This window comes from Phyllostomus discolor, chromosome 2 (genome assembly GCF_004126475.2).
Source record: "Phyllostomus discolor isolate MPI-MPIP mPhyDis1 chromosome 2, mPhyDis1.pri.v3, whole genome shotgun sequence".
Lineage (NCBI taxonomy): Eukaryota > Metazoa > Chordata > Mammalia > Chiroptera > Phyllostomidae > Phyllostomus > Phyllostomus discolor.
The window spans coordinates 79,671,312-79,699,165 of NC_040904.2; the positions used below are offsets into that span (position 1 = coordinate 79,671,312).

The 27,854-nt window shown below is 35.2% G+C and overlaps 1 protein-coding gene across 12 annotated transcripts in view; it reads left to right on the plus strand.

The window, feature by feature from the left end:
* The window catches only part of SENP7 (SUMO specific peptidase 7), a 130,894-nt gene that overhangs the window by 66,729 nt on the left and 36,311 nt on the right, over positions 1–27,854 (plus strand). For all 12 annotated transcript variants that reach the window (XR_004901362.1, XM_036017978.1, XM_036017979.1 and 9 more), the window contains 6 exons: positions 6,081–6,199; positions 9,598–9,779; positions 11,879–12,218; positions 13,009–13,166; positions 16,385–16,522; positions 21,945–21,978. Coding sequence is in view for 11 of the 12 variants with exons in the window: in XM_036017978.1 (XP_035873871.1) it covers positions 6,081–6,199; positions 9,598–9,779; positions 11,879–12,218; positions 13,009–13,166; positions 16,385–16,522; positions 21,945–21,978 (971 nt within the window). In the remaining variant the exon portion in view is untranslated. The remainder of the gene's footprint in view (positions 1–6,080; positions 6,200–9,597; positions 9,780–11,878; positions 12,219–13,008; positions 13,167–16,384; positions 16,523–21,944; positions 21,979–27,854) is intronic.

Sequence of the window (27,854 nt, forward strand, 5' to 3'; positions counted from 1 at the left end):
CATAGCTGCTTGCTGTGGTTCTGGGGGTGGGGGATTGTTGGTTTGTTGCTACCAATTTAAGAGCTAAAATTGACCAAAATTAACTGCAAAATTTGCTGAACCCTTTTGTTGCAAGCATTTAATAGACTTTAGAATTCCAAATAGTTATATCAGACGGATTTTGCCTGACGCAGTTGTTCCTAATCTGTCTAAGGTCATTTGGTATGTGTTTTGTAGTTTACTATACAGGAATTTTGATTTACTTTTTAAAAATATTTTTTATTGATTATGCTATTACAGTTGTCCCATTTTTTTCTCTCCACTTTATTCCCCTCCGCCCAGTACACGGCCTGCCATCGGCATTTTCCCACCTTAGTTCATGTCCATGGGTCATACATATAAGTTCTTTGGCTTCTGTATTTCCCATACTATTCTTAACTTTTCCCTGTCTATTTTCTATTTACCATTTACGCTTCTTATTTGCTGTAGCTTCCCCCCATCCTACCCCTTCTCCACTGATAACTCACCATGTGATCTTCATTTCTGTGATTCTGTTCTTGTACTAATTGTTTGCTTAGTTTGTTTTTCTTTTTGCTTCTTCTTTTTAAGTTCAGTTATTGATAGTTGTGAGTTTTTCATTTTACTGTTCATATTTGTGATCATCTTCTTTTTCTTAGATAAGTCCCTTTAACATTTCATGTAATAAGGGCTCAGTGATGATGAACTTCTTTAACTTGACCTAATCTGGGAAGCACTTTATCTGTCCTTCCATTCTAAATGACAGCTTTGCTGGATAGAGTAATCTTGGATTTAGGTTCTTGCCTTTCATGACTTTGAATACTTCTTTTCAGCCCCTTCTTGCCTGCAAAGTTTCTTTTGAGAAATCAGCTGATAGTCTAATGGGCACTCCTTTGTAGGTAATTGTGTCCTTTCCTCTTGTTGCTTTTAAGATTCTCTCCTTCTTTTTCATCTTGGGTATTGTAATTATGATGTGCCTTGGTGTGTTCCTCCTTGGATCCAACTTCTTTCGGAGTCTCTGAGCTTCCTGGACTACGTGGAAGTCCATTTCCTTTGCCAGAATGGGGAAGTTCTCCTTCATTACTTTTTCAAATATGTTTTCAATTTCTTGCTGTCCCTTTTCTCTTTCTGGTACCCTTATGATTCAGATGTTATAATGTTTGAAGTTGTCCCAGAGGTTCCTAAGCCTCTCCTCATTTTTTGAATTCTTGTTTCTTTATTCTGTTCTGATTGAATGTTTATTTCTTCCTTCTGCTCCAAATTGTTGATCTGAGTTTTGGTTTCCTTCCCTTTACAGTTGGTTCCATGTATATTTTTCTTTATTTCACTTTACATAGTCTTCACTTCTTCCCCTATTTTGTGACCATACTCAACCATTTCTGTGAGCATCCTGATTACCTGTGTTTTGAACTCTGCATCTGATAGGTTGGCTCTCTCTTCATTGCTTAGTTCTATTTTTGGAATTTTGATCTGTTTTTTCATTTGTTCCATATTTCTTTGTCTCAGTGCACCTGTTATGTTGTAAGGGGTAGAGCCTTTGTTATTCGCCAGTGTGGGACAACCCACTTTGCTATGTTGTGGCACTGTTTGTTGAGGAGGGGTCTGAGAAGGAACAATGTCGCTTGCTGGGCTCTTGGCTGGCTTTGAGTCACTTCCCCCCACTACCCACAATCACATTGGACCCTTCTGGTGCTGATTCCTTGGTGGGTGGGTTTGTGTACATTCTGGGACCCTGTGGGTCTTCTGCAACAAACTCGCTTGTGAGGCTGGGAGTTTTTCCTGCTGCAACCCCCACAGGTTTTTTGCATCCAGAGGTTTTGAGACTTTCTTTTCCTGTGCTCAAACCCTGAGTTACGTGGTCTGTCTGGCTCGCCACTTGTTCCTCCTGGTTTATCTGCATGCAAATGTGGGACCGCCTGGTCCTCCAGCTGCCACCTTATCACCCTGGCTGCCTATCTTCACTCTTCCTACAGGTCTGGATCATTGTTTCTTCTTTAACTCCTTGGTTGTCAGACTTCCACATAGCTCAATTTTCTGAGAGTTCTAGTTATTTTTTGTTTTTAATTTGTTGGTGTCCTTCTTTTGGTTGTGTGAGGAGACAAAGTGTATTTACCTACATCTCCATCTTGGAAGTCTGATTTCCTTTGGTATCTGATCTTTTTGTGCTTTAAAAATGGTATTGTAAAAATTTGTATGTTGTTAAGCAATTTGAAATATAGTAAATACTATATTTATATTTTATTATAAAGCAATGCTGTATAGGTTCATAATTTTATATAGTTTTTATTTCAAAATTTTTATCCACTTAAAAATACCATAAGGAGTTTTTTATTAATAATTATCATGGGAAAAAGTATTGTGTCTAAAGATTTAATAATTCTGTGGCTCTTTGAAATGGTACTATAATGATTTCTCAATGGCTTTTATCATCTTATTTTTAAAAATTAGTGAATTTTATTATTAGATTACTGACAGATAAAATTGTGTTAACATTAGGTATACAACATAATTTAATATATTTATTAATTGGGAAGTGATTAACACAATAAGTTCAGTTACCATCCATCACCATACACAGTTACAGTTTTTTTTTTCTTGTAATGAGAACTGTTAAGATCTTTTGGTAACTTTCAAATATATAAGACACTTACAATGGAAACTTGTGCCTTTTTTACCATCTTCATCTATTGTGCTGCCCTCCGCCCCCCCCCGCCCCTGCCAGCCAGTACTCTGTTATCTACATCTAGTTCTCTTGTTTTTTTTTGAAAGAGTCTACATATATATGATGTCATAGTGTTTTTCTTTCTCTGTCTGACTTTCTAGGTCCATCCATGTTATCACAATTGTCAGGGTTTCTTCCTTTTTGGGGCTGGATAATATGTTGTGTGTGTGTATCACACTTTCTTTATCCATTCATCTATTGGTGGATGCTTAGGTTTCTTCTATGTTTTGTAAATAATGCCAAAGTTTACCAGGGGAGAGTGTGCAGATATATTTTTGAGATAGTGATTTCATATTTTAAGAATAAAAACCCAGTAATTGAATTGCTGGATGACATGGTGATTTTATTTTTAATATTTTGAATAACATCCGTGCTATTTTCTGTAGTGAATGCACCAATGTACATTTCTACCAACAGTGCACAAGGGTTCCCTTTTCTCCACATTCTTTCCAACCCTTGTTATTTCTTGTTATTTTTGGTAGTAGCCATTGTACCAGATGTATTGTCATTCCTCATTGTGGTTTTGATTTGCATTTCCATGATGATTAGTGATACTGACCATCTTTATGTCATCTTTGGAAAAATAATTATACAGTTCCTTTGCCCATTTTTTAATTGGATTTTTTTTTGCTACTGAATTGCATAGGTTCTTTACAAATTTTGGGTTTTAATCCCTTTCTGAATATATAATTTGCAGGTATTTATCCCATTCCTAATGTTGCCTTTTCATTTTGTTGATAATTTCCTTTGCTGAAGACAAACTTTTTAGTTTGATATATTGTTTACATTGCTTTTGTTACCTTTGCTTTGATGTTATTTCCACAAATTATTGTTAAGATCAATATCAAGGAGTTTACCCCCATGTTTTCTTCTAGGAGTTTTACAGTTTTGGGTCTCATTCTCAACTCTTTAATCCATTTCGAGTTGATTTTTATGTATAATTTAAGATATTAGTCAGTTTTATTCTCTTGCATGTGACTGTCCAGCTTTCCAAACATTTATTTCCCCGTTGTATATTCTTTGCTGCTCTACCATAAGTTAATTGACCATACACATGTGGATTTTTTTATCCTCACCGAAGACATGCTTTGATTTTAGAGAGAGGGGGCGAGAGAGAGGAGAGGAACATCGATTGGTTGTCTCATATGGTCCCCAACTGGGACCTGGCCTGTAGCCCAGACATGTACCCTGACTGGGAATGGAACCTGTGACCTTTTGGTTTACCAGACAACACTTCAACCAACTGAGCCACATTGGCCAGGGCTGGGTTTATTTTTAACTCTGTATTCTGTTCCATTGATCTATGTATCTATTTTTTGACCATCATCATACTATTTTGATTTTGCAATGTAATTTTAAATCAGAAAGTTTGATTCTTTGGCTCTTGTCTTTTTCAAAATGCCTTGGCCATTTGGGTCTTTTGTGGTTCCATAGAAATATTAGGATTGTTCTATCTGTGAAAAAGGGCATTGTAATGTTGAAAGGGATTAAATATTGACGTATGGGTTGCTTTGGACATTTTTTTAAATTTTTTTTTAAGATTTTATTTATTTATTTTTTTAGAGAGGGAAGGGGGAGAGAGAGAGAGAGAGAGAGAGAGAGAGAGAGAGAGAGAATGAGAGAATGAGAGAGAGAGACAGACATCAATGTGCAGTTGCTGGGCGTTATGGCCTGCAACCCAGGAATGTACCCTGGCTGGGAATCGAACCTGGGACACTTTGCTTCCCAGCCCGCGCTCAATCCACTGAGCTACGCCAGCCAGGGCGGACATTTTAACAATATTAAGTCTTTTAATCCATGAGAATTGAATGCCATTACATTTATTTGTGCGGTCTTTGATTTCTTTTATCAATCAGTGTCTTACGGTTTTCCATGTACAGTTAGTTCTATTTCCATCTTGGTTTCATTTATTCCTAGCTATTTTATTCTTTTTGATGTAGTTGTAAGTGGAATTGTTTTCTTAATTTCTCTGTTTGATACTTTGTTATTAGTGTATAGAAATGGAACTGTTTTTCTAAAATTTTCTTTTTATTTAAGAGAGAGAGAGGAAGGGGGAACAGGGAGTGGGGAGAGAGAGACAGACAGACAGATAGACAGACACATCTATTGCCCCCTGTATGCACACTGGATGGGCATCAAACCTCCAGCCTAGGAATTTGCCCTGCCTGGAAATCAAACCGCAACCTTTTGGTGTACGGAATGACATTCCAACCAACTGAGCTACCTAGCTAGGGTTCAAGGTATTTCTTGATTTCTCTTTTGGTTTGTTCAGGATCATATTGTTTAATCTTCATATACTTGAATTTTCCAGCTTTCCTCCTGTTACTGATTTTGTGATTCATAATATTGTGGTTGAAAAAGACACTTGGTTTGATTTCTGCCTTCTTAAATTTGCTAAGATTGTTTTGTGGTCTGTCATATGGTTTATCCTGGTGAATATTTCATGTGCACTTGAGAAGAATGTGTATTTTGCTGCTGCTGGGAGGCATGTTCTAAAAGTGCATGTCAGGTCCATTTATCTAATGTATGGTTCTATTCCAGTTTTTTTTTTGGGGGGGGGGTCTGGATGATCTATCCATTACCAAATTGAGCTATTGAGGCCTGCCATTGTGCTTATCAACTTGTTTTCTAACAACTTTATATTTTATGTACTTTCCTGTTACCTTATATTTGAAATTATTTTCTCTGTAGGTAAAATTTGTTATTTCATACTTTTTAAAAACAAATTTATTTAATTTTAGAGAAAGAAGAAGGGAAGTGGAAGGAGAGGGAGAGAAACATTGGTTGGTTGCCTCTTGTATGCCTCTAGCCTGGGACCTGGCCCACAAACCAGGCATGTGCCCTGACTGGGAATCAAATCACTGACCTTTTGGTTCATAGGCCGGCACTCAATCCACTGATCCACACCAGCCAGGCCTTTATTTTGTATTAATATGTGAATCATGCTTGAAACATATTAACAATTACCTTTGACTTACAATTTTTAAAATATATTTAGATGTGGTTATCATGTACTATATTTGTGGAATTTTTACTCTTTAGACCTATTGGTGTGTTTAATACTTGTATTATTCATGTGCTCTTTTTGCATATGCAGAAATCTGGGTGTTGAGTATCTTGTTTTTTCTTTTTTTCCTCAAAGAAACGTGGAGAATTTAAAGGTAGAACAGGGATGAGATCTCATTTCTCAAATCTTGGTTCATTATTTTTGTTTTTGTTTTTGTTTTTCTGTTCAGATCTTACACTCTTCTATGTGGGACTGTATTTTAACTTATTGATTTTTGTCTTGAATATATGTGAACTAACTTCAGAGTTTACTTGGGTTTGTAAGAATTGAGTATAATATTATTTTGTTTTGCAGGGGTTCTCAACCAAGTAAGACGGTACATAAGAATTATTCAAAGCGGGCTGCACATACCAAAGAAAAGAGAAGAGGTGATGAAGGCATTTCTCCTGTAGTGTCTGATACTCAGTCTAAAGGTTTGTTAACTTTAGAAAATTGTTGTCATTTGAATTTTTGTGTATTGCATTTGTAGTAATTTTTAATTTTTAAATAACTTTAATTTTACATTTAAAGGATATGTGAAAATAAAGAGGGATTATTTTAGCAACTCAAAGAAAATTGCTAAATTTACTATTTGAATCCTGTAGTATATATCTCTTGATCTATTTATTAAATTCAAAAGTAAATTTGAATATTTTTCATGTTGTTGGGACTGGGCATACACCTGTAAAGCTGTAATGTTAGTTTTGATATTTCAATTAAGTGTTGTTTCCATGGATATGTTTGGGAATTGATGTTACTGTTAACTCAATTATTAATATTAGCTTCCCATTGTTTATCCTCCTATAAATACTTACTTTATTCATTAGAATTTCTCTCAACTCCAGGAGGATGCGAATACAAGCCACTATTAGCATTTTTAAAGGTAAATACTTCCCAGACTACTGAAAGTTCTTTGTAGGCCTCCTGGCATGTAGGGTTAATGAATTAACTTCTTTTCCCTTTTTTGTCTCTCTTTTAAAATTTTAATATTTTAAAATAATTCTCAAGAATTTTCACAAGAACAATTTATTGCATTAGTCAGAGGTGAAACTAACATCTTTAGAGGTCTCTTGGATTATTGATAGCTCAGTCTGGTGAGGTTATCTTGTTTTCTAAATGATTTTTAAATTATCGTTAGAAAAAGATGGTCATGTCATTATACAAAATTTCTTTGTACTTTTTTTTGAAATACAGCTATTTACACATTTTTAGTAGCTTTTTCATAGAAGAGGAAAAGTTAAAAGGAAACTAGGCTAATAACTTTGATGTATACGAGAAACCAGCTACAGCTCTTATGAAGGCAATCTTTAGAGAAAACTTTGTGACTCTGTAGTCAAAATATTTGAACTAGTCACTAAGTACTATCTGCATATAATAAAAGACATTTCTTTTCTTATAAATTGTGTTTTTGCCAGCAATACTTACCTTTAGTTATCAAATATAAGTATTTGTATTTGGGCTCATTTTAGATGCTATCAAGATACTGTTAAGTCCTCACATTCTGCTGCTTTTCTAGGTAGAGTAGGAATAATTGAATAAAAAACTTCCTGATTTGTGCCCTTCAGTACTTCAAAGTCACAGTGGAATTTTAAATTTACAGAAAGGAAAAAATGCATGATAAAAGAAATGATTTATACTTTAAAAATATATTTTATTCATTTATTTTTAGAAAGAGGGGGAGGGAAGGAGAAAAGAGAGAGAGAGAAGCATCAATGTGCGGCTGCCTCTCGTGCACCCTTACTGGGGGGTCTGGCCCGCAACCCAGGCATGTGCCCTAACTGGGAATCGAACAGGCGACCCTTTTGTTTGCAGACTGGCACTTAATTCCCTGAGCCAAACCAGCCAGGGCAGAAATGCTTTATACTTTCTTAGTGTTCCTGAAGGTTCTCTACATAGGTTAGGTGACTTTAGGAAAATTAGGTATTGAGCCCTGGCCAGTGTAGCTTGGTTGGTTGGAGCATCGTTGTGTACACAGAAAGATTGGAGGTTTGATTTCTGGTCAGAGCACATACCCAGGCTGTGGATTTGATCCCCTGTGGGGGTATGTAGGATAAGACACCCAGTCGATGTTTCTCTCTCACATGGATGTTAGTCTCTCTCTCTCTCTCTCTCTGTCTCTCTCTCTAAGAAAATTAGGTATTGAAACTTTGTTAAAATTCATGATATTTTTATCCTATTCATAACTGTGTCTAATGCTAGTTTAACAGGAGGCCATAAATTAATGAGAATTCTGAATTAGCATTGTCTTGTGGAAATTGCTTTTATGAAAAGAATGCATTAGAAATATTAAATATTTTTGTTTACAGGAATTTTTTATCTCTTTGCTGTTATATGCTAGTATATTTGCAAGTTATATTTATTATGCAGGTAGAATCCTGTTTATACAATGTCTAACTCTATCTAATAAATTTATTTATGTTTTCCATGAGATAGTCTTGGCCAATGTGCAAATAATAAACTGTTTAAAGGAAAATTCCTGTATAATAAATTTTTTCAAGCCACTTTTCCTTTCATCAGTCTTTTTTGCTATAGTATTTATGTTTAGAAATTTTAACCTGGTAAGTTTTTATGTGTGGGAATTATATTTCACTACTTTTACAGTTTATAAATCACAAATAAAATTTAATGTGCTTTTCAAAATAACTGTGTTGATGATTTGGGGGAAGTTTGTTTTCCTGGGGGAGGCAGTAAAGAGTACTTTCTTTGGAAGTTGTAAAACTCTTGACTGTCTTGGAGTTTTGCCGTCAGTCCCAGTGCTTGCCTCTTAAGCAACAACAAAGATATGAATGTTAGTCATTTGGTATCTATGAAGCTAGAGTAAGAGCATGAATATTTTGTAGTACTGAAGGGAATTTGAGTGAATGGGGAAGTCAGGCTAGTCAGTGTTACATGATTATTAATTATGAACTGAAGGAAGCTGTTTGTGACTCACTGTGCATAAACCTTGAGTTTGTATTTGAATGATATAGATTCAAAAAGCAAAATAATTCAGGATAACCTTCAGTTAGGTAAAACCTATTGGAAGGTATTTTTTTTTGTGCAGTGCATGTATTTGATAACTGAAATGCTAATCATTTTTAGTAATATTGCCATGACTTTCAAAAGAATGCTTTCTTGACTTAAAAAAAGGGAACACTTCTTTCTTTGTAGGGTAGTAGATTTTTTGGAGACTTCAAATGACAGGGTCTTGATTTTTAAAAAGAAAAAACTAACCATAAAGCAAATTGATAGCTTAGTGAATGATTACATATCACAGATGCTGAGGCCAGGTATTTTGGGTCTTTTTTTAAAAGAACAGTGATCAGTATTCTTTTAAATTATTGTCCCTTTTCACTTCAAAATGTGTTTGTGTATAGTATATATGTGTGTGTATATATTATATACATATATATGGATATATATCCACATATAAAACTTACATTTTAAAAAGACAAGTAATTTCTAACAAAGCAATGAATTATCAAAATGTTTTAAGACATGAATTTTCCAAATTTTATTAAGACCTGCACCCTCCCGCTCCCCCCACCCTTTGTTTTGATATTACAGTTGAATGCAGTTATAGCAAAAGGTAAAAATATGGTTTGGTTGCTTTGGTTTGGTTACTAATGAATACTCCCTTTTTACATATTTTTTTCATTTTACATTTATTGTACAGTGAACATTCATTTTGTGTATGCAGTTTAAAATAGGGTATCCATGTCAGTATGAGAATTTAACTTCTTTATAAAATTAGGTTTGGATATAGTACAGCAATTTTGATGTTTCTCAGAGCTCTTCTAAAAGGGGTTCTGTCTGGACTTTCTGGTTATATTTATGACTCTTGTTTTTTAAGACCTTAATAGTGGAAGTAGAGGTTGTGATCAACTTGAAGAGGGGAGCAGAAACAAGGATGGTGCATATCCTGATTCAAAAATGGAGCCCACTCTGATTTCCAGGAAGAGAAAGAAAAGGCTTAGAAGTAATTTACCTGATTCTCATAATTCTACTTCTTTATATAAGTCAGCAGAACAGACAGTAAGTAGAGGTATTTAGATGTCACATGAAATAATTTGTGCTATGATAAAAATGAACTGACCGTGGCTAAATGATGTTTTCCTAGCTTTATGCTTTTATCATCAAATTTCTTTCTTTTCTTTGTCTATTTTTTGATTTAAAAAATAATTTTAGCCCTGGCTGGCATAGCTCAGTGGATTAAGCACGGGCTGCGAACCAAAGTGTCACAGGTTCGATTCCCAGCCAGGGTACATGCCTGGGTTGCAGGCCATGACCCCCAGCAACCGCACATTGATGTTTCTCTCTCTCTCTCTATCTCCTTCCCTTCCCTCTCTAAAAATAAATAAATACAATCTTTAAAAAATAATAATAAATAATTTTAATGGAACTATTTTTTGCAATAAGTACAGTTACTGGCACAAATTTTAAATATTAATGAATGACTAAAAACAGGCTTGTTCCTCCTCTGATACCACTCTTTTTTTGTTGTTTGTTAAAGATTTTATTTATTTATTTATTTATTTATTTATTAGAGAGGGGATGGGAGGGAGAAAGAGAGAGAGAGTAACATCAATGTGTGGTTGCTTCTTATGTGGCCCCCACTGGGGACCTGGCCTACAACCCAGGAATGTGCCCTGACTGGGAATCTAACCTGTGATGCTTTGGTTTGCAGCCCATGTTCAGTCCACTGAGCTATGCCAGACAGAGCTCGATACCACTCTTTACTTAGTAGTACTTTTATTACCCTTCAGACTTGTTTCCTTTTTTTTTCCCCTCATTCTAACCAAATACTATTCATATTGTCTAGTTAATTGCTTTTTTACTTGCTCTGTAAAATTATCATTTATTTTATCAGTAGTAATTTACTCACCAACTTCTTTAAGCTTCTGTTATGGAAAGTTTAGAGAATTTTTTGTAAGTAAAGAATTATCATACTTAGCACACACATTACCAACAAGGGGGAGGACCCAAAAAACCCCAGAGTTTATTTACAAAAAAATTGTGTATTTATTCTTACGTGTTTAAACTTCAGTCACTTCCAAAGTACTCTCCATTTGATGCAATACACTTATCAGACATTTTTTCCACTGTTCAAAACAGTTTTTGAACTTATCCATTTTGATGCTTTTTAGTGCTGCTCTCGCTTTTTTGTTTTCCCTCTTCTACATCAGCAAAATGTTTTTCTTTGAGGACTTCTTTCATCCAGGGAAACAAAACAAAGTCGCTGGGGTGAGATCCAGTGAATATGGAGGGTGGACACAGGGATCATGCAGTTTTTGTTCAAAAACTGCTGAATACTCAGCACATTGTGGGCAGGTGCACTTGTAAATCACCCATCATGAGATGGGCAAATGCATTGAAAGAGTCTTCAAAAAAAATTCACTGAAGCTGAATGCAGCCTCTCACAACAATGCCAGCTGGTACACTGATACAGGTGGAGTCCTAGAACGCTCACCTAGTTGGGGATGTCTCCAGTGCAAGGGCCCTGCCCTTCAGAAGGTAATTTTGGGTTTTTTTTGCCCCTCCCCCTTGTATCTTCAAAGATTTAGAATTGGATAACAAATATATAAATATATAAAGACAGCCTTTTGATTTCCCTGATTCACAGGGCGTTTCAGGAGTTTCAGTGCCCTTGAGTTATATAAACATGATTTAGATTTATGCAGTAACAGATTTGAAAGCAGTGATTGATATTCTTAAATTCTTATAACATTATCCTCTTTAAGTTTTTAATTTTTTACTCTTGTTACTAGCCACGTGATTTCACGTGGCCTCATTACTTTTGTAAAATACAACTGTAAAAATAATTCTTATTCTAAAGTTGACTTAGATCATGGGAGACCATCTGAAGCACTTGAAAATATGGGAGACTCACCATCCCATCTTTTTGAAAAAAGGTTTGGACATCAGATTGGACAGATCAAACTATATTTTTATACTTGGGAAACACTGGCAAGAGTAATGTAGTATATAATTGGGTAGATTCCTATTCCTAGTTACAGAAATGCCATAGTATTTTTACTTTCATATTCTTTTGGAATTTAAACTTTGGTGAAATTCTTTATGCTAGCCAAATTTTAATAATGCTAATGTTTTTGTATGCATTTATTTATGTGCAGAAAGAACAAGAAAATGACTCATCGGTATCTTCTGAATTTGAAAAGTCAAGTGAAAACCATTATCAAGACCCAAAACTGCATGAAGAAATTACACCTGAACCTATAGAAAGTGATTTTACTAAACTGTCCTCACTTAGTAGTCAGGAGTTGGCTTCAAGTGCTGCCGCTCAAAGCACCTCTGACTGTTCAATAACTGAAGCTTCTGAGAGCTCTGTTTCCACTGATGCTTTGGGGATATCTACCCAGGTTGAGAAGGATGAGAGTAAGTTGAACACAATAGAAAAGCCTGTTTTAAGTGAACACAGTGAAGGGAACCAGTCGTTGATCTTGGCTGAACCAAGTAAGTAACAGGAGGTTTTTAATTTTTTCTGCTGTACTTATTTTATTTCTCATCTTGCATAAAACATGGCTAGGCAATAAGCCATTTATGACGTTAGTGTGGAATTTACTGACTTTTTGGGAGAAAGACTTGGGGTTTTGGGACGTCATGAAGTTAACAGTATTGATTTAGGCAAAAACAATGGCGTGCTTGTAAGCAAAAGTAATTTTTTTTAGATTAGTGTATAATTTACCTCATCAGATTTTGAAAGATTCCATAAGGACCATTATTCTTATCATTTGGTTGATGAAGCTGAAATACACAGAGTTTAAGTGCTATTTAATTATTGTCATTAATTTTGGTTTAATTAATTTCTAAATATATTGATATTACCACATGGCACATGAAAGGTCCTGAAAGATGAAGAGTCTTCCACATCTTCCCCTAGCCATTCATTTGTCCCTCCTAGAAGAAATTAACGTAACAAGATTCAAAGTACAATTTAGAGTGATGGCACAATACATAATTAGGACTAGAATTTAGTCCGAAGTTCTTCTCATGTCTTTATACCTTTCTAAATGTCTTCATCCTTGAACCTGCAGATAACTGCTAAATAACAGCACTGATTTGGAAACAATGTACATAACTAGTATAAATAAGATAATGAATGATAGGCCAGTTTTTAAGTTGAAGAAAAATAGATGATTAAGTTTAATAGGATTATTAAAGGTATATTGCATGAATTAGAAAGTTCTCTTTTTGATATATAATTATTGAGACACATTTGAAAAAATACATTTTTCCTTTTTAGTTGTTGTTTCTAGTGATGAAGAAGGACCCATTGAACATAAAAGTTCAGAAATTCTTAAATTACAATGTAAGCAAGACCATGGAGTCACTAATGAAAATGAGAATATTTCTGAATCAGCATTGTCAGAACTGCCATCGATTACATGTGAATCAGTACAGGTAATTTATTTCTGCCTTCTCACAGATGATGAAATATTCACTATTGACTAATGACTATTTTTTGATTTATCAAGGAGTATCTTGTAAAAAAAATTTTAAAAATTTTAGTTTGAATTTTAAAACAATTTTCCTGTTAGTTTCAGAGAAATAAATAATTGTCTTTATTTTGAAGGGAAGGATTATACCATTTTTTTCTGGCCATTTATATTTTTTCAATGTGAATATTCTATCCCTTGAATATTTTTCTTTTTTAATGGTTCTCATTAGACATTTAAGTGCTTTATTATCAAAACTTTTCTAGAACTATACCTTCCAATATTTATCTGGCCTTGCAATACTGTAACTAAATACAGTACTCCTCAAAAAAAGGAATTACTCCTTTTCCTCATGTGCTGTTAAAACAGTACAATGTCGAGGAAAGAGGATGGCCGAGGGAGATGTCCAGACCTGTGTTCACATCCTGGCTCTGCCATTTCAGCACAGTCACCTAATTTCCCTAAGCTTGGTTTTCCTCATGTTATAAATGAGGATAATGACACTTGCCTCACAAAATTATTTTGCGTACTAAATAAAATAACATATGAAGGATTTAGAACAGTGTCACAAATCTATCAATTTAAGTTCTTCGTATCTTTTTTCTTACAGAAAAATAATAAATGGTAGTTTCTAATTGTTTAATGTCAGCCACTGTGTTTTTGACATAGCACTTTGAAGAGGCTAGCTCTAAAGTAAGGATCAAGTCATTTATTGTCAATGTTTATTCATACTATGAGCCTCTGATTATCTTATTTTGAACAAGTGATTATCAGTGGCTACCAGCACAGAATTATGGTAAATTTCTCTTGGTTTGTTTTTGAATAATGTCAGGGGCTGTTATTCTATGGAGTGTGATGAAGAATTTGGTCAGCTTTATGAAAACAGGTTCTGCTTAGTTTCACGAGTGTTTCTATTGCATTAGGAACTCCATATAGAGATCACCTTAGCAACTGGGTTCTAAGTTTTTGTAAAATGTACTCATTCTTGCCCAGTGGGCCAACAGTGTAATTGATAGCTTAGTTGTACTTGTAGGTAAAGCAGTGTCATTGTTGATAGTGAGTTCAGACTTCTAGATCAGTGATTTCAACCTTTTTCATCTTATGGCGCATATTAACTAATCACTAAAATTCTGTGTCAAATTGGCAAAAATAAATTTTTTGCCGATCTGACAGAAAACAGGTATAATTTTGATTCATTCACACTGGACAACTATTGTTGTGTTGGCTATTGTCATTTTTTAATTTGACAGTGTAAGGGAAAAGAGGTTAGTGTGCCTATAAAATCAGGCAGGTAGTGTATATTTTAAAAATATATAGCACACAGGTTGGAAATCACTGTTCTAGATGACTTATGGTTCCTTTGACGGCGTGTAAGTTTACAGTGCAGTAGGAAATGATTGTATTATAAGGAAATAACAGGCCCGGCAATATAGCTCAGTTGTTTAGAGCATTGTCCTGATAAGCCAACATTGTGGGTTTGTTCTCCTGTCAGGGCACGTACAAGAAACAACCAATGAATGCATAAATAAGTGGAACAGCAAAATTGATTTTTCTTTCTCTTTCTTCAAAATCAATCAATAAAAAAATGTTAAAGAAAAAATATATCTTGTAGAACTGACAGAATATGATCACAACCAAACAGCAAGTAATGTGGAGATCTACCAAGATCTGTAAGGCAGCCCTGACTGGCATGGCTCAGTGGGTTGGGTATGGTCCTGCAAAGCAAAAGGTCACTATTTTGATTCCTGGTCAGGACACATGCCTGTGTTGCTGGCCTGGTCCCCGGGTGGGGAAATGTGAGAGGCAACCAGTTGGTGTTCTCTTGCACATCGATGTTTCTCTCCCTCTCTTTTCTCCTTCCCTTTCCCTCTCTATAAAAATAAATAAAATCTTAAGCAGAATACCATAGCATTTCTACATTCCCCCTTGTTTCCAGTTTAAATGAAATTATGATAAACATGTGTTGGTCACTTTCAGGAGGCATTTAGTCTTTACAAAATGTGAGTCCCAATAAGAAATTTCTGTGCTATCCTGTAATTTTATAATACACAAACACACACAGTTCTGTGACTGATTAGAGCCACCTGTAGTTGATTTGATTCCCCTTTTTACTTAGGATATAAGAACAGTTGAATGAGCAATGAAAGATGAGAATGACAAAGAAATTCCATTAAGCAGGTAACTGACATTATGAACTGGGTTAAAAATAATGAGTACTGGCAGTTCCAGATGAGGACTAACCACATTTTCTAGAGGCATGTAGAGAGTTAGTACACATGCTTAATTTCTCTAATGAAAATTTATTTGATTACTTGTGATGTTAGGGTTAAAGGGGGACAATGTGCAAAGGCTAGGCATATGTGGAGTTGGAAAAGTCATTTCAAAGCAGTGTAAAATTCAGGAGAGATTGTGGGCAGCAGCTGCTGCTGATTCTGCCTGGTCATCTGTTGTAATTTAAAAACAGTTGTGTAATTGTGTGGAAGTGGTATGATTTTTGAGGTTTTAGGCAACTTGTTTGGCTATCCTTCAGACATAACATATAGTAACATACATAGATTTCGTGTAACAGATGATTTTTTGGCACTTATATCCCTTCATTGTTCACTAAACTCTCAATAGCTGAGAGCATCATCCTGGAGTATGGAAGCAATTTTATATGGTTGAAGTAACCCTTGACTTGGAGAGAGAGACATGAATTTATTTTAGCTTTGCTTTTTACTAACTGCATTACTTTGGACAAGTCACTTAACTAATCCAAACATCTATTAATTTAAGAAATGGAAAAAAGAATATTACTTCATGGAGTGGTTGTGGTGATTAAAAGAGAGAATATATTTCAAAACTCATTTTAAATTAAAACACTATATCTTAATTTATTTCTGGTGAGTTAATGAATAAAGGGAATATTGAGTTTGAAATCATGGCTTTGATACAGAGGGAGATAATTTCTAGAGCTTAGACTTATTAAATTAATTTAGGATTCGACTATTTAGAGTAATTTTCTCAAGGTAGATCATGTACTATTTAAGAAAAAATAATCTAGACAGTTATTTATTCACAGTATAAATTCCTTCAGCTTCATTAATAGTAATTTAAAGTATTTTATTTTGGAAAATCATTGTTGGCATATATATTTATATAATATCGAGGGTTATAAGCATCTTATAATTTATTTCATGTTAGGCTTCATCTGAATTATGTCCTGTCATGGAAAACATTTCCTGTATTATACCGAGTAATGAGATGGATCTACAACTGGATGTTATATTTACTTCTGTTTATATTGGTAAAATAAAAGGAGCTTCTAAAGGTTGTGTCACAGTAAGTATATTTATTTATTTAATTTTATTTTTTTAGTTTTGGATCTTGGACAAGGCATTTCTGATCGTCTTCTCTTTTTTTAGTGCAAATGAAAATAGAACTGAGAATAATTTTATATGGGACACTTTAAATATGTTATTATACATACTTTGAAACATGTTTTTAATTAGAGGGGCATTTCTAAAATTGGGTGTGTCCTAAAATTATATTTCTGATCTGACTATTCTAATGGAGACCATGTGTAAGAACTATGTACTGATACTCTTTGGGCTCTAAAGTTAATTTAGTAGTGAAGTATATTTTTATTCAGTGCATAGTTAGGAGCACAAATAAAAAATTTCATTTTGCTGGTTTAAATTGTTGTAAACCGAGTTCTCCAAATCACTAAACTTGTTATTTAAGGATCTCCAAGAACAATTCCTATTATGTTTTTCTACTTTGTTTTTTCCTTTAGTATTCTTCCTCATATAATGTCAATGAAAGGCAGACTGGATATTACTTTGTTTTCTATATTTTCTCAGCATTCCTGCCTGTTAAAATCCTAGAGGCATATGCGTCTTCCAGGAATCCTTTTTTGATTTCTCCTTCCTACTCAGAATTAACTTCTCTCTTTACTGTATACTTACAGCACTTTGTTTGCACATGTGTTATAATATTTACTTTACATGTTGATACTTGTTTATATTCTTGCCTGAACCTCTCCATTAGCCTTAAGCATCTTGTGGTAAAGAGCTATGCTTTAATTCTCTTATCCTTCCTAAATGGCTAAAGTTTAAGTAGGCCCTATAAACTTCAGTTAAATTGAATTGACTACATCAGATTATTACTCAGTATTTTCCTAGAAGTTTATTAATGTTTCACTGTGTTATTAGTAGAGCAGGGAATATAAAAATGGTAAGACATGGTCTCTGCTTTCAGGGAACTTATAATGGAAGTGACAGACACACAAATAGATATTTAGATTATGGTAAAATGAACAAGGAAATATGTACAAAAAGGGTGCATATGAGAATGAGCACCTATATCTGTCTGGAGGAACCAGGGAAGGCTTACAGAGAGGACAGTGCATGATTTAAGACATAAAATAGATGTTTACTTGGTGACACTGGGGGAAGACTTAATCTCAATAGAGTAAACATTATGTACAAGTCCAGCAAACTCTGGGAACTATAACGAGGACTGTGATATAGTTAAAATTGCTTTGATTGAAAGCACAGGAACGGTTTAGTTTAAAATTAATATTCCCTGATCACTGGTTTTCACATAATGATGATTTTGGCATGCTTGGGGTGATTTTACAATTCTTGTGCTTTAAGGAATTTTGTTCACCATTCATCCTCCCCTCAGCATTTTGCTTTTTGCTTTTAGATTTAGGTTTAACCAGTTTTTTCTTGAATACTTTGTAGTGGCAAAATTGGGTAACTTGAATATATGATAATAATTGATTAGCTGGGGAGGAAAACCCAACATAAATATTCGACAATTGTGTTATTACAGAGGCAGGTGGGCTTGTTATGGGCAAAAAACCAAAACCAAGCAAAAAACTACAAATGAATTAAGGAATAATAAGAACACCTATAATCTTGCTTATCTGGAGACAACTGCCACTAATTCTAAAGTGTATATCATTCTATATTCTTCATATTATAAATATAGATATCTGTTTAAAATAAAAGGGTATGGCATACATACTGTTTTGTAACTCACCATAGTTATGTTAAACTAATTTAATTCGTGTACTTGCTTTAGGATACTTGGTTTGTCCTTTATTCCTGACTGTTGCACATTTCAGTTCTCTAACTATTTTGCTGTTACAAATAGTAGGGGACTGCAGATATTCAGTAAATGACATAAAGCAGGTCTTAAAAAAATATGTCTGGGTCACTTAGTTGGTTGGGATATCATCCTGCATACCAGAAGGTTGTGGGTTTGATCCCAGGTCAGAGCACATACCTAGATTGAGGGTTCAGTCCCCTGTCAGGGCACATATGGGTGGCAACTGATCAATGTTTCTCTCTCATATTGATGTTTTTTTTCCCCTCTCTTTCCCTTCATCTCCCTCTAAAAGATCAATAAACATATCCTCGGGTGAGGATTTAAAAAAATATGTCTGTTTGTTGGAACACTTCTTACAATTAAAGTAAAAAACTTAAATGTCTAATTATAAGAAAGTGATTTAGTAAATCTAAGTAAATATATACAGGTAAAATATATATTTATGCATGTAAGCAAAGACTGAGAGGAATTCTGCAAAAATTAAGCTGTGTTATGATGGAGAGAGCATAAACAATTTAAAAAATTACAAAAATGTAATTCAATTGAAATAAAAAGTCTTTGAGCTTTTCCAAAGACTTTTATGTTTTTTTTAAGGCAAAGTTCATGATACTCTGTAACTTAGAAATTAAAGAATATACTTTTGGTGGGGTGGTAAATGTATTAGAGAATTGAACTCAGTCATTTTCCAAATGCCTAGTGAGTGTCTGCTATGTACTGTTGCCGACACTGGAGATACAGTTCTCACTGTCATGATAGTTATAATGTGGCTGAACTAGAAAAATGCTGATCGTGGTAAACTGTTACATAAATTAGAGCTATTTTTTTTATAGTTGGACATTTAAGTTACTATTACTTTTTTTCAGTGTAGAGCAGCAATTTTCAGTCTTTTTCATCTTAAAGAACACATAAACTAATTACTAAAATTCTGTGGCACACCAAAAATTATATTTTTTTGCCCATCTGACACCAAAAATTATGTATAATTTTGGTTGATTTACAGAGAAAATAGTAGTTACCTACCCTTTTTGCTCCAAAGTGACTTTTTAAAAATCAGGTTCCTATATTTGTATATAAGGATTTCTGGTACCAAGAATTAACCAATCAGATGCAACCTTATTATGCAACATGATCAATAAATTGTAACTCTGTTATATAACCTATATATTTATGGTCCAAAACAGGACATTCACACCAGATGGCTATTGTTGTTCAGGCTGTAATCATTTTTGAAATTTAACAATCTAAGGGAAAAGAGGTCACTGCCTCTGACTAAATTGTCAGGCATTACATGTTTAAAAAATCTGATGCCATGCTGGTTGAAAATCGGTGGTGCAGAGAATGCTCCAATAGATATGAACATTTTATATCTTTTGGAGCGTTTCATATCCATTGGTTAGATCTCATCTTTATTGATAGCAGGAAAATATTTATTAAGTGCCTTTTAATGTTCAGAGAACTGTACTGGCTATTGTAATTGCTCTTATATTCATCCTTTATTTTTAAGTTTAAATAGATATGAAATGATTTCATAGAACTGGTTTACCTTACTGCCACAGGAAACATGTTTCTCATTTTCTTAACTGGGAATTAAATGTTTGCCAGAAATAGGGCTTTGCCTTTCAGAGAGGTTACATATTGGCTTAATCATCATACAACGATGTGAATGAGTCTCAGATCCTTGCTAAGCTGAAAGGTTTGATAAGGCAAGAATGCTTACAGTGAAAGATTGAGAGAATAACATAGAAAGTAGAGGCTGAAGATACAGAGCTGCACTACTTCTAGTTCATAGTTTTGTAGTAATGACTATAAAAATTTAAAAACAAATGCTCATGTGCATTTCATATAACTATTTATTTTCATTTGCCAAGATGTAATTTTTTAGATCAAAGACCCAGTAAAACATGTCAGAAAGAATTTGGCAATGGAAAATATACCTCAAATATATATAAGGTTGTGTGAAAATGACAGAACAAAAAGGTGAATTTGATTAAACTAGATAACATAATTAATCAGATGCTGGAGTCTAAAGATAATAGTTACCTTTGATTAAGGGTCTTATCTAAATCTGAGAGAAGTTTAGTAAGTTACCTGATTTATCTACTTACTGTTTGTTTGAGTGGTAGAGATAACAGGCAGGATTTGAAACCCAAGCGTAGCTTTAACTCATGTGCCATTTTGTGTGAATTTTGCTTTAGTGCCTAACTTACACTGTGAAATATGAATTTTGTATTTGTGAAACTACAATATGAAATAATTTTTAAATTGGCAAAAAATGGAGTCACAGGAAACCTGTGGTTTCACTGAACATTGTTTTTTTTTTTATTCGATACCCATGTACTAAGACCATGTTTGATTCTGTTTTGTGCTTACAGACTATATGTACCGCTGATTTGGTCAACCATTTCACAAATTTCTTGCTCAAAAGACAAACCTAACCAGAGAATAAATAAATAAATATTAATTCATTTAGCATTAATAGAAAAAAATTCAAAGCTCAAGCCTATTTTAGATGGCACATGTAAGATATAGGTGCTCTCCAAGTCCTGAGAGTTTATTATAAAAGCAACACTTAAGGAGATCAGATATGTATACAAGAGATACAGAGAGGAAATTATCGTCCTGGCAGAAGGACCAGAAACAGCAAGAACCTTGCGGAATCCTCAGACAGGAATTTATAACATGGAGCAAAGAAAGATGAATGCTGGGAATGTCAACAAAGCCAAGAATCAAACCTTGTTTTGTGGTTGGTTTATTTATTTAAGTCAGTGACATTTCTTGGCATTTTCTTTTGGACTTTGTCATATTCTTTAAAAATTCAGAAACATTTTGAAAAATATATTATGCAAAGTCTTACTTGGTTTTTTGAATGAACATACTGAGAATTAAATTATTTGTGCAGAATTCTTTTTTAAATTGAATTTATTGGGGTGACATTGGTTGATAAAATTATATAGGTTTCAGGGTTACAGTTCTATAACATGCCATCTGTACACTGTGTTGTGTCCACCACCCCAAGTTAAGTCTCCTTCCATTACCATTCATCCCTCCTTTACTGTCTCTTATTTTCCTCATCCTCCCTTCCCCCTGGTAATCACCATACCGTGGTCTAGGAGGGAGGGTTTTTTTCCTTAATCCAACTTTTTTACCCAGCCCTCCTACCCCCGCCCCCTGACAGCTGTTAGTCTGTTCTCTGTATTCATGCTCTTATGTCCGTTTTGTTCATCAGCTTTTGTTCATTAGATTCCACATATAAGTAGAATCATATGGTATTTGTCTTTCTCTGACTGACTTATTTCACTTAGCATAATACTTTCCAGGTCCATCTATGCTGTTGCAAAGGTTAAGATTTCATTTTTCACAGCTGAGTAGTATTCCATTCTGTAAATGTATCACAGCTTTCTCATCTGCTCATTTACTGATGGACACTTGGGCTGTTTCTGATTGTAAGTAACACTTGCACAGGGTTCTTAAATGTCAATAAAACTAAGTGAAACATATTCTTGGCTTATTGGTTAAAAAAAGTGTAAGCATTTTTAGCATAGACTTTTAATATATACTTGTTGGTTTGAAAAAGAAAAAAATTGAAAATTTTGAATGGAACATTTTGAGTGGTACCTCATTTTTTACTTTTGTATTTTTCCTTTAGTTCACGCCAAAGTGTGTTAAGATCCCATTTCAAGGTAAGCTATCATTGTCTTATGGCCTCTTTTCACTGTAATTTGGAGCATAAAATAATTGGTCAGCTAAAATCTTGAAATCTTTCTGCAAAAAGTTTTCCATGATTTTTTCTAACAAAGAATTTAAGTAAACCAAGGTTAATAATGTTTTTCAACATAACACTTTTTTTAGCAGCTTCAGAAGGAATTAAAATGTTTAAAAATGCTGAACATAGTACACTAATATAAAGGGACTCATAATTTTTGGGTTTAACAGAAATAATATTTTGATAGCAAGGAGAGTTTTGGTGTATAACAATAGAAGCAATAGGAACTGTAAGGAAGGAAGCATAAGGAAATTTTTTATTTTTATTTTTAAAGATTTTTAAAGTATATTTTATTGATTATGCTATTACAGTTTTTCTTCCCGTTATCCCCCTTCTCCCTGCACTACCCCCACTCTCCAGCATTCCTACCCTTAGTTCATGTCCATGGGTCATACATATAAGTTCTTTGGCTTCTCCATTTCCCATACTCTCATTAACCTTCCCCTGTCTATTTTGTACCTACCACTTAATGCTTCTTGTTCCCTGTACCTTTTCCCCCCATTCTTCCCCCACCCCTCCCCACTGATAACCCTCCATGTGATCTTCATTTCTGTGATTCTGTTCCTGTTCTCTGGTTCTGTTGTGTGCTTAGGTTTTTGTTTTTGGTTTTTAGGTTCAATTTTTTTTTTTTGGTTCAGTTGATAGTTGTGAGTTTGTTGTCATTTTACTATTCATAGTTTTGATCTTCTATTTCTAAGTCCCTTTAACATTTCATATAATAAGGGCTTGGTGATGATGAACTCCCTTTAACTTGACCTTATCTGGGAAGCACTTCCTCTGCCCTTCATTCTAAATGATAGCTTTGTTGGATATAGTAATTTTGGATCCTAGGTCCTTGCCTTTCATGAACTTTGAACCCAGTCCTCCAGCTACCACCTTGCCTGCCCCAGTCTGTCGCCTTGCCTTGTGGGGGCTCTCTCCATCCCAGCACTCCAGCTACCTGTCTCCTCACCTCCTACTGGTCTGGATGAATGTTTCTTTAGCTCCTTGGTTGTTGGACTTCCATGCAAATGGTAGTTGTGGGTTGTTCTTTCTTTGTTTTTAAATTGGTTGTTGTCCTTCTTTTGGTTGTGGGAAGAAGCAGAACTTTTCTCCTGTGCCTCCACTTTGACCAGAAGCTCTATTTTTAAAAGATTTTATTTATTTATTTTTAGAGAGGGGAAGGGAAGGAGAAAAGGAGGGAGAGAAACATCAATGTGTGGTTGCCCCTTGCACGTCCCCCACCGGGGACCTGGTCTGCAACCTAGGCATGTTCCCATACTGGGACCAAACTGGTAACCCTTTGGTTTGCAGGATGGCATTAAATCCATTGAATTGCACTCGCCAGGGCAGGAAAATTTTAATGTATATACACATGTAAAATGGTTTTGCATAGGGGGGTTAGGAGAGTTTTTTTAAAAAACCATTTTTTTATCTGAATAATGCAAAGTAGATTGGGAAATATTTGCCACTTGGAGACCCAGGGCATTTTTTCATTCTCTGTTTGTTTGAAAACCTTTCAGAATGAATAATGATGCTAAGAAAAATAATAAGAAATATAGAGGATGACTTGTGAGAGAGAGAGGAATGAAGAGGAAAATATATACACAAATAGCATTTCAGAAATGAACTAGGTAACAGGAAGCTTTAGTTCCAAGACTGAAGATTTGATCAAAATATCTTTCATTGGCCCTGGCTGGTGTTGCTCAGTGGATTGAGGGCTGGCCTGCAGACTAAAGTGTTGTTGGTTCGATTCCCAGTCAGGGCTCATGCCAGGGTTGCAGGCCAGGTCCCAGTTAGGGGGCATGTAAGAGGCAACCACACATAAATGTTTCTCTCTCTCTCTTTTTTGCTCCCTTCCCCTCTCTCTAAAAATAAATAAATAAAATATTTTTAAAAGGAAATAAATAAAATCTTTAAAAAATATATCATTCATTGGACTCCCTCAATACCCATGCACAGAAATCACAAATATATGATTCTAATGATTAGATAATATAATGTTATGATAATGATTCTAATAATTAGTAAGCAACTGTAAGTAATAACATTACATAAGGCACAGAATAAATAAATACATTGGTATTCCTAATTAGGAAATTTTTATATTATTATGGAATAATGTAACGTTAGCAATTTATTAGAAACAAAGACCTGTGTTTCAAAAGGAAGTAATAATTTCAAAAAATACAGGGCTGTAGTTAAAGACCTGTGTAACAGAGTTACACATCAAATTCTTTTTTTTTTAACTTAGGTATAACTGACATACAACATTATATTAATTTCAGGTGTTCAACGTAATAATTTGATGTTTGTATATACAGTTGACCCTTGAACAATGTGGATTTGAACTGCGTTGGTTGACATACACATGGATTTTTCAGTAAATACACAGTTGGCCCTACATATCCCCAGGTTTTGCATCTGTGGATTCAACCAGCTGTGGATTGAAAACAGTATTTTCCATCTGTGGTTGGCATTCCTCAGATGCAGAGGGCCTACTTTATGCATTGTTTGGTGCCATTTTACATAAGGGACCTGAGCATGTACCAACTTTGGCGTGTGTAGGGGAGGGGGTCCCGGACTCTGGCACCCTTAAGCCTTGTGTTGTTTGAAGGTCAGCCCTATTGCATACTGATATCACAGTCTAATAAACATACATTCCCTCACTAAGTAATAAAGAATTATTTTCATTATGATTAGGACTTCTAAGAAATCCTATCTTAGCAACTTTAAAAAATATATATATTTTATTGATTGATTTTAGAGAGTGGAGAAGGTAGGGAGAAAAAGAGGGAGAGAAACATCAATGGGTGAGAGAATCATCGATTGGTTGCTTCTCACACACACTCTAACCGGGGCCCAGGCCCACAAGCCAGGCATGTGCCCTGATCAGGAATCAAATCAGTGACCCTTCACCTTGTGGAACAATGCCAATGAACTGAACCATGTCGGTCAGGGCTCTCTTAGCAACTTTCAAATATGCTTAATACAGTATTTTTAACTATAGTCACCATGTTGTATAGTAAATCTTCATGATTTATTTATTTTATAACTGAAGTTTGTAGCTTTTGACCTCTTTACCTGTTTTGCCTACCCCATCCTCTGCCTCTTGGAACCATCAGTCTGATCTCAATTTATAAGCTTGGTGTTGTTTTCGAATTTGCATAATAAGTGCTGTTACATGGTATTTGTCTTTTTTTGTCTGATGTATTTTACTTAGCATAATATACTCAAGGTCCATCCATGTTGTCACATATGGTGATATTTCATTCTCTTTTATGGCTAAATAGTATTCCATTTCACACATATATACACACACATAATGTTTTCTTTATCCATTCATCTTTTGGTGAATACTTAGTGTTGGGAACTGCTCTGCCTGGTTTCAGGAACTGTAACCCCCCCCCCCCCCCATGGCTAAGGCTGAGTGAATGACCTTGGGACCATAAGCCACTAAGGAGACAAAGCTTATCTCCCTGGCAGGAGCACCGCCTCTACTCCTTTTACTTCAACTTGCCTGGCCCCCAGTGCTTGATCAGTTAGCCAATGACGGGTAAGATTCCTCAAGGGAGGGATGATCTAAGACAGGTGGCATGAGCACGGGGCCCCCCAGGGAAGGACTTGGGGGGCTATAGAAAAAGGGGTGATGGACCCTCACCCCTCAGCTTTGATAGAGCCTGAGTCCTCATTCTGTCTGCAAGAAGTCTCCTAATCTTTTGGCTGCCTCACTTCCCCTGCCTGACTTAAGCCTGAAACAATGCTGGAGGTGGGTGCTTCCCTGTGCTGGAAAGGGTGGGTTTCCTAGGGCAATCAGGCTTAAGAAAAAATGCATAAGATCCTGTGAAACCTACTTTGCTAATAACCCTCAATTTAAATGATAGGGTCCAAGCCTGAAATGAGTTTGTTTCCCAAAAGTTTTATGGCCCTTGAACTATCTGACCCTGACTCAGATAAACTCTCAGAGTTCTTTGAATGTTATCTTTTGTTTAATCTTTATTACCTGACAGTGATTGATGGGCTTAATCTGAGAATGTGGGTCTTTGGAATTGCTGGTTGCTTGCTGATTATAATAATGCTCTGTGTAGTTGGATGCATTTGCGAATTATTTTCCCAGGGTTGTGTAAGAGACCAGCAAGTAGCAAGCTTTGTGGGATCTATAGCGGTCCTAACTAAAAACAAGGGGGGAAATATAGGAGACTGTTCTGCGTGGCATGGGTCCAAATAGGACCCACGCCCACAGATAGGTTCTCCATGGGGAATCAGGCCTGCATTGTACCTAGGCTGCATTGAGACTTGCTTTTTGCTAAAACTCCCTCACCCTGAATTGAGGCAGCAAATGTTTACTGCATATCTTTAAATTCCTAAAATCCATGCTAAACCTTCCAAGGATGAGTGTAACCAGTTCAACCACTTTTCCCTTTGCATTTGCAAATATCCTTCTTCTGTGATGTGATTAGCAGCATCCTCTTCTTTGTTTTCTGTAAAAGATAACCACCTAAAGTGAACCCATGCATAGTAAATGAGGACCATCATGTAATGTGACCAGAAAACAGTAAAGGCTTGCCAAGGGAAGGGCCGAGCTTTTTCTCCTCTTGAGAGAGAAGCCATGTCTTCCCTTTTCCTCCACAGGACTTGGTAGTCTGTGTGAGTTTCTCTCGCCTCATTCATAATGTCTCGGACCCCCCAGCCAGGGTCTGCATCACTTAGGTCATTTCCATATCTTGGCTATTATAAATAATGCAACAGTGCACATGGTGATGCACATAATTTTTTGAATTAGTGTTTTCATTTTCTTTCAATAAATACCCAGAGTGGAATTGCTAGATCACATGGTAGTTCTATTTTTAGTTTTTTCTAAAGATTTCTTTCTTTATTTTTAGAGGGAGGGTAATGGAGGGAGAAAGAGAAACGTGAATGTGTGGTTGCCTCTTGTGCACTCCCTACCAGGGGCCTGGCCCACAATCCAGGCATGTGTCCTGACTGGGAATCAAACCAGTGACCCTTTGGTTTGGAGGCCTGCACCTGATCCACTGAGCTACACCAGCCAGGGCTAGAAACAGAACTTTTAAAAGCTGGGTATCTGTTCTGTTAGTAAAATTTCTATCAGTGGGTAGGAATAGTGATAGGCAACTCCCACTTTCAATGTCTGCCATAGCCCTATAACAGAATAAACCAGATATTGGGGGAAATTTTGGTAATGAGGTAAATATTTCTTACGATGGTGTTAAATTCTTTTTTAAAGGAAAAATTTAAAAGTAGTGTTCCCAAAGAAAATTTACCTTTCATAGTAAAAGCTTGGATCATTTGATTTAATTATACTTGTCTAGACTTCACAGAAATACTATGAACTATTTGGGGCTGTGAGCTGCATGAGGAAGATATGCTGAGAAGAAGTTTTGCTGAAGATTCTCACTCCTCTTTTAATTTAATCTGTCTTTGCTGCTGGTTTCACTGGCAGTTTTCAGAATGGGTGAATTTCAGTGTTTATGGATTGGAAGAGTTAATATTAAAATGTCTATCCTATCCAAAGCAATTTACAGATTTAGTGTAATCCCTATCAAAATTCAGTGGTCTTTTTCACAGAAATAGAAAAAACATCCCCAGATTTGCATGGTACAATGAAAGATCCCAAATAGCCAAAGCAGTCCTGAGATAAACACAGCTGGGGGCATCACACTTCCTGATTTCAAACTATATTTCAGAGCTGTGGTAATAAAAAAAAGTATGATATTAGCATAAAAACAGACACATAAATGGAACCAGAATTGAGAGACCAGCAATAAACCCACACATATTTGATCAATTAATTTG